The sequence below is a fragment of the Apaloderma vittatum genome, unplaced genomic scaffold (genome assembly GCF_000703405.1).
Source record: "Apaloderma vittatum isolate BGI_N311 unplaced genomic scaffold, ASM70340v1 scaffold32105, whole genome shotgun sequence".
Taxonomy (NCBI): domain Eukaryota; kingdom Metazoa; phylum Chordata; class Aves; order Trogoniformes; family Trogonidae; genus Apaloderma; species Apaloderma vittatum.
The window spans coordinates 1-11,205 of NW_009719395.1; the positions used below are offsets into that span (position 1 = coordinate 1).

At 35.3% G+C, this 11,205-nt stretch overlaps 1 protein-coding gene across 1 annotated transcript; it reads right to left on the bottom strand.

Annotated features, from left to right (window-relative positions):
- Positions 1-3,770: 3,770 nt before the first annotated feature.
- Positions 3,771-10,530, bottom strand: OTUD6B (OTU domain containing 6B). The gene is made up of 6 exons (XM_009870619.1): positions 10,380-10,530; positions 8,510-8,605; positions 6,805-7,117; positions 5,120-5,181; positions 4,357-4,463; positions 3,771-3,855 (listed from the first exon to the last, which is right to left on the bottom strand). Exons 1-6 carry the CDS (start codon positions 10,518-10,520, stop codon positions 3,771-3,773), a joined length of 804 nt encoding a protein of 267 aa, XP_009868921.1. The 5' UTR covers positions 10,521-10,530.
- Positions 10,531-11,205: the final 675 nt, after the last annotated feature.

An 11,205-nucleotide genomic window follows, 5' to 3' on the forward strand; every position in this document is an offset into this window, starting at 1 on the left:
AAAAAGTAATAAGATATTTAATACATATTTCTAATTTTGGGTGTACAGACCTTCAAACACTTGGTTAAACTATCCTTGAAGCCATTAATTGAATGAACAGAATGTCAGTGTTGGAGGCTGGTGGTTATACAGGGCAATTCCTCAGCACCACAGGAGGCGTGAAGGCATACACAAGTACATAGATACATACAAAGATTTATATTGATATTTTTCATATTAAGTAAATTACGAGCTCACAAAAGCAGCAAATATCTTCTTTCCCTTTTCAGAAATGTATTTTAACATAAGAACAAACAACCTGGAGTCATGCACAAGCCATCTGGGTTTTGTTTCTGGAAAGCGAGCTAGTGGCTTAGTTTGCCATCTCTCTCCTTGGCTGCTCCTAGAGCTATTGTAGCCCTCATGTTTGTATTCTCTCTCATCTCACTGTTCTTAGTCTGGATATTTTTACACATCTCATTTAAGTATCCCCAGCTAGCCACGACTTTCCCTATTCTGCTTCTTGCTTTTGGTACTCCAACACTCACAGGCAGCTCTGGTAAAAAATGAGACAGAAGGACAAAGCATGGACAGGTGGCAAAAAGTGCCTCTAGCAAAAATTTTGCCTCAAGGCAAGTTGTTGTTTCCTCAAGGAAACAAATTCCCCTCTTCACAGTTTTTTAGATTTGGTGTAATATTTTAATGTATGTAACCACAACAGGTTATGAGAATTGCAGAGAGGTGCACAAGGAACACCACTGGTTTGTTACATTTTATATTATTTATTTCTCTTTACAAAAAAAATTTTAAAATCCTTAAACTCGTGGAATATTTAAATAATTTGACAGGCCTGCATTCTCACTTCCTGCCACCCGCTTTCTTGCGCTGCTGCAGCCCAGACTTTGAGGGACACAGGGTAAAGCAGAGACTGGGCACAGACGAGGTGAAGGGGACAGGGATGAAGACCAAGCAGCACTTGCAGCTCAGAGATGAGGCTGGCCTCATCCCTGCCCCGACTTGCCTGACTGTACTGCTTTCAAGAAATAAATCAGCAATAAGTAACTTCTTCCCTTTAAGAATAGTGTATGTAACTTCTTGCAGACTACTAGACAGTTTCCCTCCCATTCATGTGAGCATTCCTACTGGAAACTAATCCCAATTAATCTTGCAAAAAAAAAACACAAAAAAACACCCAATCTAACTGCCTTTATAACAAAGGGTGGCTAGAGAAGCTAATGTCAATGAATTACAGATAAAAGCAAGAAAAGCTACTTAAATATATATATATAAACTCAAAATAAGTAGTGTTATTTTTGCAGAGAAAATGTAATCTGTCAAGTTAAAAGCCAAATTCTGAAAACTCCCTCAGTTTTACTCGATCATTTTTATGTATGAAAAAGTTCAGTGGTATTTTTCAAATACACCTTCTCAGAAGAGTACAAATTTAATTGCTAAAACGCTGAGAATAAATTTTGTTTAGAAACAATTTCATAAGGAGTAAAGTTTTGTCTGCTTGAATATGAATAGTCAGCTGTTGGAGAATTGATACTACAGTAGCACCCTAAAACGATGAAAATTAAGTAAGTAAACTTGTTAACACAAGGAATTAAGAAGCGAATGAGTAAACTTGTTAATATTAGGAATTAAGAAGTGAACAATCTAAGTACAAAATAAAAAGTGAACATGACAAGATTTGCCACAAATAAACCAATTTATTACTTTTTGGCAAGTCCCATACAGCAAGGATCTTTTATTCACTATACCAAACCATCATTTCGCTTCATACAAATTGTAAACATCTTCAACAGGACAAACTGTTGGCACAGGCGTTCCACAAATCTAGCATCTTTTCTCTGTCAGTTAAACAAAAATCCAACAAACCAAAGATTTTTTTTCAAAGGGTACCTATAAAATCCAGCATGTGCATTTCATATCACATCAATTCTAAGCAACAGAGAAGAGAATTTCTGCTAATTATTTTTAGTGAAATTCAGTGGTATTCTGAATAGAGACATTTTTTCCCATTCTGTTGTATTCAATTTTTTCTTTGAGATTAAAAACTTTTTTTATTTTATACAATCAAGGTAGTAAACCAAATTCTGCAGTAAACCAGCAGATATAAATATAGCTACATTTGCTATATTGCATCAGATAAACAAAATACTTTCTTTTCCTGGCAGCCATCAGTCTAAAGAAGTCGAGTACAAGGGGACAATCACCTCCCTACTCCTGCTGGTCACACCACTTCTAACACAAGCCAGGATGCCATTGGCTTTCTTGGCCACCTGGCCACACTGCTGGCTCATATTCAGCCACTCGTCAGTCAGAACCCCCAGGTCCCTTTCTGCCAGACACCTTTTAAACCAGCTGCTATAAATATAGCTACATTTGCTATATTACATCAGATAAATAAGGACGTACAATCTCCTGAACTAGTTAATACTTTGTTTTCCTGGCAGGCATCAGTCTAAAGAAGTCATAAGTCATAATTCATAATTCTAAAGAAGTCATAATTCAAGTTCTGCTTGTCCAACCCTCCCACCGTAATTGTCTGATTTCCACCCCCTCCTCTCAAAGTGCTTTAAATTACACATAATCTGATCCATAAAGTGAACACTTATCTCCTCCATCTTGAGCAAGAGAAGATTTCTAAGTCCCAGGAATGTCAATCTGCTGGCTAGCTTTACTGAAGGACTACAAGATGTGCACTGTTAGCTCATAATCCTCAAATCGGGGCAAAGGTGTTTAAACTTGACATGAACCGCTTTTGGCCAAACCAACTTATCAGCATTAAAATACAAACAATTACCATGTTATTGACTAAGGCTTTAAAAAAAAAATAAAATCCATTCTATTGTTAAAAAAACAATTGCATTACAACTTTGGTTTCAGTATGCTGCTAATTTTGGAGTCACATTTATGGTGACTTAAAGACACACAGAAAAAGTCATCTACCTTTTGAATGTAAAATTAAAAGAAGTCCACCTTTCAAGTCTCTATGTATCATAAAGAAGAATTAAAATAAACTTAATTCTTCTGCAGATCACCTTTAGAGTTACTAATAAAACTCAAGGTGGTTATTTTTAGGCCAGCATGCAACCAGCTGTTTTAAGCATTATAAAACATCACACTTTAGATCATGAAATGCTTAGAACAGCAGATCCATAAATGACGAGTTCAGATGAGTTTCACTAGCTGAAGTGAGGATATTGAGGCTTTTTATTCATAAGATTTCTGTATCATTGAAATGCACAAATGAAAGACTATGGAGGATGAACAGCACAGTTAACCTGCATCAATATTATGTATAGTCATAAATAACAATGCTCTTCCTACAGATTCAGTGCTAGGAACAGCATCAAGCCAAGCAGTATGTTCTTCTTCTGGATTTGCCTCCAGGTCTTTTCTGTCCAAATAAAGGGAATCCCTACTACGGTGTTATTGGATCCCAACAGAACTAAAGAAACCCTGGAGAGGATATTCCATCAATCAAAACAGAATCAATTCTTTTAAATGCCTTAAATTTTCCATGTTCATCAAAATCAGCCTGAAATAATGTAACAGGGACCTCCAGGTAACCTTAATTTTAAAGACCTTCTAAACATGATTAATACCAACAAATTCACAACTTTTTGGTTTGGTTTTAAATCAAGAGCTATTTCAAACCTTATATGTCTTTTCCTTTTTAATCCATTCTATTTAACTTTACTTTCCAGTCTGTCTGGGAATTGTCTGGAGCCCAACACGTCAAGATGCAACTGCTATCCATGTGGATTTATGACTTTTGTATGCTAGCTGCCGTTTTCCGTAGTGGCATCCGTTAGAAGCTTTACAGAATTGTAATGTTCTCCTAATCCATAGGCATGTCTCATATACCTAAAAAAAAGTTACAGAATTAAATTTAACTAAAAGTACGTGTCATGCCAAACACTAACATCGCTGGAAGATAGCTTCATAAATGCAAGTTTTAGCATAGAAAATATATCGGGTCATTAAGCAGGACAGTATTAACAACAACAAATAACGGTGACTTTCGGGCACAGATGACCATAAACTTTGAAGAGAAAAAGTTTCCTGCTGCATCTTATATTAAATTCGCTATTATTTCGTACTTATCTAACATGCAAAATGACCTCGTAGCATTCTATAAAGCAGTGACTGAATCACACTTCAGACTTATTGCTAGCATTTTAAGGGTCTAATTAGAATATCTGTCAATCACAAACATAATTTGTGACCTACAAAATCATTATTCAAGCGGCGTTTCAACGTTGGATACGGAACAGAAATTAAAAAAGCAGGTGAGAATTAAAGCTGAGCCCGCTTCTATACAAATAAGTGCACTAATTTTAAGGAGGGATAAAATTACATACTTACACAAGTACTATTGGTTTGCCTGAATACTCTTCACCAACGATAATAGGAGCGGAATCCATTTGCACCACTTCAATAGGTGCTCGCAAAATGTGTGACAAAGCCCTTAGCTTTAAGGCATAAAAAACAGCTTAGTAATAGAATTAAATTCAATGTAGGGAGGAGAGAGGAAGACATGGCATTTAATTCATGAATTCAGGCACAACATTTCAAATGTCAGAAAACAAACTTGATCAAAATAAGCAAAATTAAAGTAACTTTTTAAACTTTAACTGATTGTCTTAAATTAATCACCATTTTGATGATACAACACAGATAACATTGGGCTAGCTTCAGTAATTTGGTAACTACTCTTTCACAAAACAATAAATAAACTAAAATAAACATGCATTTTCTCAAGCTCAATTCTGATTTACATTAAAAAAAAATAAACTGTAACATTGGTCCACTTTAGTCAGCTTTGCTACCATCGAAATCTGCATAATAAGATGCTTCCTCCTTATGCAGTCTTCCTCCACTTCCACTGACATTTTTTCTAATGATTTATAGAACTACTGAAATTGTTAATCTGAATGTTGTAAAATACATCAGAACAGCAGCACACCATCAGAAAAAGCTACTAATTTGGAAAATCAATTTATAACTGTAGGAGAAAATTCTTGATAAACTATTTATGACTGTGTTCCCTTATGCCTTCAGGTACTCTTTCTTAAGAAGCTCCACTTCAAAATTTCACAAACAAAAATTGTATTAATACAATACTTACTTCCAGCTGACCACCCCATGAAGCTGTATTTGCTATATCATCACAATATTTTTCAAATTCCTCTGTGGGGAAAGAAAACACAACTTTTAGTACTTCTCTTAATTGAGAAAAAGCAACTGAGGAAGAATACTGACTGTACAATGAAGAACTATAACCTGAAAAGCCAAACACATTATGCAGGAAAAATATGCATTATGCACTGAAAAATAGAAAAGAAAAACACCAGAGGCAAAAAAAAAAACACACCAAAATCACCCAAAAGCTCACAACTATTTTTAGAAAGAAAAATTAACACTGAAGACAGGAATAATAAGAAGTATGGAAATAAAAAGGAGTACAGGTTTATATTTTAAACTTTTTATCGATGGAACTGTTAACAAGAAGCATAAAATTGCATACACTTTTCCTCCTGTTAAATTTCAGAGGGTGTTGGTTTGAGACTCTACAAGAGCATGGGAGAGCAGGTAATTGCTCAGTTCTTACATTAGCCATGTGCCAACTATCTTTTTAAAATCTTCTAACTGTATGTAGTTAAACTATTTGGAGTTTTTTTAAATTTTGAAATTAGTTGCCTTGCTTTTAACCTCTGAAGTATTTATTCCAAATAGCTCCTTTGTTAATAATAATGTTAAATAAACATTTTGCAGATCATGTTCCAAGCTTTCAAATTTATAAATTACAATCCTTCAGGCTTCTGAACTCAATGAACAGGAATCTGATAGAAAAAGAAGAGATTTTCTGAAGACTGCTCAGCACTGTTTTTCATACATTGCCCTTGTAACAGCCTTAAGAGACATAAGCAAACCACAGCTCCCTGCTGCTCTGCAGAACTTCATTCAGTTTTCTCTTGGGGCACATTATCCTGTGACGATTATCTCTGGCAACACGGGAAAGACTCCTCCTGCTTCACAACAGTCCCCAATCACCAAAAGAAATCCATAGTAATAACTATTACTAGAATGTAGCAGTAAGTTAAAAAAAATAAATAAAAACATCAAAAGTCACTTGCATGGTGTTTCAGACATGTAGTAATAAATGAATAGACTATGTGCTGCTCAAATAAGATATAAATTTCACTTCACTGCATTTACTCACCCTGTACCATTGCTCCACACAAAATGTCATTATATATTTTAGTTTAGTCTATTTATAAGAAAGGGCTCCAAAACATATAGCATAAACAGTGAAAATAAAGGATAGAATAAGAAAACGCATCTATGCAAACTATTATAAAATAGATTTGCTTGAATTTCACTCATTTTAAACAGCTTTCCTATGTAAATTGAAAATATCAATATAAAAGTTGACAGAAAAAAAAAAATCATTCTTAACTTGGTAGACAAGCTCTTTATAATACAACTTAAGTTGCATTCCATAACATTAGTACCATCTGCTAACCAGAAAATTCTGAGTTCTGATGTTTTTTTACTTGTTTTTATTGTAAATGGACAATAACGTTTGCCAGATTTAAAAACCAGCCAAACAAAAAACAACAAAACAAAACCAAACACCTAACAAATTACAAAAATTCACGTGCACCAAGTTTCATAGCATAGCCGATCCAACAAAGCAACAAAGCTCAGGAAAAAACATCATAATGGGTTAGTCCCAATCTGCAACTGAGATCAAGAATTATCAGAAATAGTTATAATAATTTTTTTAATCTCTCAGGCCACAAGTCTTACCTTTGCTATACATATCTCCAGTACTAGGGTTTGTAAGAAATGGCAGGAAGTCATCCACATGACTTTGCATATACTTTGCTGTTTGGTTCCTCAGAGTGGCAACAGTCCAGGAATTTTGGTGATCCTTGAGCTGATCCTCGATAGCTCTGTACATGCAGTGGCCATCGGAAGGGATCTGTTTAATCTCCAAGTGCCTCGCTGCTAACAGAGAGGCAAGTTTCTGACTTTCAAGATGTCTAGCACCGGTTAAATTTTCTATCTCAGCTTCAGCTATCCTTTCTTCTCTTTCTTTCTCCAAGGCAGCTTTTTTTTCCTTAAGATTAAAAAGACAGAAATATTACATCAAATGTTAAAATTTAGAAGGTGTCTGTACAGTTCTTGGCTTACTGTTTGCTTCTACTTCTTCAAATGTTTTCTCAGTATATTAATATTGGTGAAATGTTCTCCTGAATCAGAACTACCAAATCTTAGAGATCTACTAAACTCAAACTTTAGCAAATGGTGACCAATATATCCTAACTGCCTCTGGTAGCACACCCAACATTATGTGAGAGGAGAAATCTTAATTATATCAATATGCAAAATAACACTTTACAAAACCCGTACAAAGTCGATTAATACCAGTCATTTCTTCAGGATCGTCTATTTCACCACACTGGCAAGCAATTAAAATACAGGAACTCTAATTAAAGAGAAAATATTGCTCTTTCATAATAAACATGGCATCTACCACTTATGCATATGATTGCATAATGACACTCGCATCATGAAACTGAAACTCCCTCAGGCTGGGTACTACTAATACATCATAAAAGACTGCTCCTAACCTAAGGGGTGGCTAAGAAAGCATACAGAGAATACTAGAGGGGATGTAATAACACATAACACAGAAATTACTTTTAGAAAACGCCTTTTAAGTTTATGCTAAAAGTAACATGAGTCAATGAACAAATGAAAAAGGAAGCAGTACAGAGAACGATTCTTTTCACTATCACACTTAAAATTCACCACAAACCAAGACCAGCCTGGTTTTGGACCACAGTATAGGACAGGTAGACTACAGAATTTCTAGTTTGCCTAGATGTGATGAGTTAAGACCACTCTTTTACCATGTTTGTTACAAGGCAGCTCTGCAGTAGCGATCAGGTGAGGGGATGGACTGCATTAAAGCAGTGTTCCTCTGGCCCTCAACCAACATTCATGCAGGTACAATGAGAATGCTAATCCACCACAATTTAACATAAGATTTAACCCTAATGGCCTGGACATCATGTAGTGTCTCTTAACAGCTCAAAAATTTACAAGAATTTCAGTATTCATGTTCTTTGGTTAAACGTATAAAGTTCTACCAGTGCATGCTTTCCACACAGTATTTTACATTACTTTAATTCAAAACATTTCTCATGAAATTCTTGTAAAACCACCTGCTTTACATCACTTGCTTTTTTCTGGCTCCCATATCCTGACCTATTCTGATTCCCAGCTCATGGCTGAGGGCAAAAAAGTACAACTGTTTATAAAATGCTTACATAGCTCTAGGTAGCAGCGTTACAGATTTTCAAGGCACCCAGCAGGTACAGCTTCAATACTGAAATAGCCAGGTAACGTCCCCTGCAATACTGTTTAACTTCAGTTATTACAGTTAAGTTTAAGTGAATATAACTTCTATCAAATACTTGTAAAATTTTTAAATATTAAGTCATACCCGCCTCTTCTGTGCTTTTGATATTCGAGGATGCTGAATCTGTTGCTCTACTCGTGCAAGCTCTAAATTTGCAACCCCATCAACTATGGAATCTGTCTAAAAAGAAAAAAAAAAACCAAAAAATTTAATGTTCTTATTAATACAAATGGTAACTAAGAAGTGCTTCTCCTGAAACAGTTTCACATTCTGTTCCTAGGTAATTCCAGGGTATATTTAAGAAGTTTATCCACAAAGATCTGCATATAGACCAGAACTCTTCAAAGTCACATCCCAAACCCCTTTTATGTATTTGACTACATTTTCTCTTACAAGCTTCCACAGTAAAGTGTGAACCCTGCATACCAGTTGAAAGAGAGAGTTTTGCTCACCACACTAGCCAGCTAAGGTACGAAATAGCCATTATCAAGTTCCATGACAGTTAAAGCAGGAGAAGGCTCCACCTTTCATTCTAAAGCATAACCAGCAGTGGGAAAAGATAAGGAGTTGACACTTCTCAAGGAAAATGAGAAGGCTAACCCTATAACAGTACGAACTAGATGTCACCCTTGGAAGCATGGATATGCTCAATCTCAATAAAAATGCTGAAAGGTGAAAGAAACTATACACCTCCAAACAAAATTCTCTCGGGGAAAGTACTGTCCAGAGTAATTTAGATTGTCCAGAGAATTTTAGATTGAAACGTCCTCCATCATAAAGTTTTGAGAGGTCATTTATCAAAATAAAACTCCTGAAGCTAATCTAGGATACCAGTAAACAAAAACACTTATGTTTAATGCAGAAGACTGTTATAGGGTCATAATTCTTACAATTGATTTTTTTTCCACAAGGATTCTCAGCAGATGCTTCTCAATCAAGTCTATTTCCCTAGAAACGTTTTCACTCTCATTTTCAAAGAGAAGTGCATTCTGCTTAACTCTTTTAGGTCATTAATCTGAAAACAGTCCAGAAAGCACCAGGCATACAAGTTTTTGTTTGTTTCTTTACAAGAGTCAAACAGTCAAAAGACATACACTGTTAGAGAAACACTTAAGGAGCATTAGCATCATTCACAGATTAACTGTTTTCCACCAGTTAAGCAATAAACTCTATTCCCATTTAGGTAGAAGAAAGTGCATGAGCAGGCTTACCTGCAGAGTCCTTAAATTCAGGCACATGATAGAGAGTTCTCTTCTGTACCAGATATATAGAATTAAGTCTACAGATTGCAAATACACTATGATAGGAGTTTCCAGTACTATTTATTAAGTGCTAAAACACAGGTGAAGTTTTGTATGTTGCACAAATACTTAATAGTATCTAGTTTATTCAGGTGGTCATATTTCCTGCTGCTAAATTTGAATTATGCTAAGCCTGTGTTAAAAACAAGTGGTTTGCCATCAAATAGCAAACTGGAAGCACTTAAGCACGTAGCTATCTTGCCAGTGTGGAAGAATCACATCAGTCAGGAAGACAATTCTCATCATTACAGTGAGCATCTTCTTACAGAAAGGTCATTTATATTGTTGACAAATTGCAAGACAAAACATTGCATCAGTCAAACACCTATTGAAGACCAGCAACACTCCAGTACTAGTCTACATAAGATAGTGCCAATATAACTGGAACTTAAAAAATTCTTTAAGAGGACTGAGCTACTAATGTAGCCTTAAGAGCAAAACCAAATACTGCTCAATAGCAACAAAAAAAAAATCTCACTGTTAAATGCCTCTTCTAGCAACGGTCACCCTCTGCAAATGCTTAATCTTTCCACAGAAGGAAAGAGTTACTAATATTGTGAGAAAAAGTGGTACTTCATTATAAACTTTTGAAGTTATAGAAGTCCTAACACAAAATGCATCTGTACAGCTTCAGCTAAAGTTAAGGCACCTACCTTATTCTGCTCAGGTGAAGCTTCCTTCAGCTGTTTTAATTCCTCCTTGTGCTTCTGTTCAAGTTCTGTCTCTAATTTGGCAACTTCATCAGCCAGCTGTTTTCGTCTCTTTTTATCATTCTTGGGAACAGTATTTTTCATGCCTTGAATTTTTGCTGTTAGAGAAACAGTGCAATAAACTATTACTTCTAAATATAGATAATCCACAGTCAGTGGCAGAAATGAGAACTATAAGTCATACAGAAAAAAATTTTACAATTATCAATATATTAGTATGTTTTAACAGTTTAGCTATGAGACTGCCTGTTATGATCATCACATTTTAAACCAGCTATATTTTTTCTTAAAAGATGCAAACATTATACCTGAAGAAGAGAAAAACTTGTGCAAGGTTGCTAATGTAAATACTAATGAACTTCATCAATGCAGTAGATCTCAGCCTGTCACCTTCAAAAAGAGTATTTGGGCACTGAGAACTCAAATCTTGTCACAGGAAAGACGGGTAAATTTTAAATCACACAAACAATACACTAAAAATAAAAACAGAGTTTACCTGTCCGTAAAGTAAAGTTTCTAAAAGCACAATGGGTATTCAAGAAGAAAAAAAAAACAACACTCAAACTTGCTTAAAGTATTTTTAGGCTGTAAGTCAAAGCTTCATTCTCAAATCATAGAAGAGTTTGGTTACAACAGACGTCTGGAAGTCATCTAGCTCAGCCTCCTGCTCAAAGCAGGGCTGAAATCAAAGGTACATCATGTTATGTTAATACAAACTGATCTGGAATTTACTCAGGTGACTGCAGTCTCCACGGATGGATATTCTGCA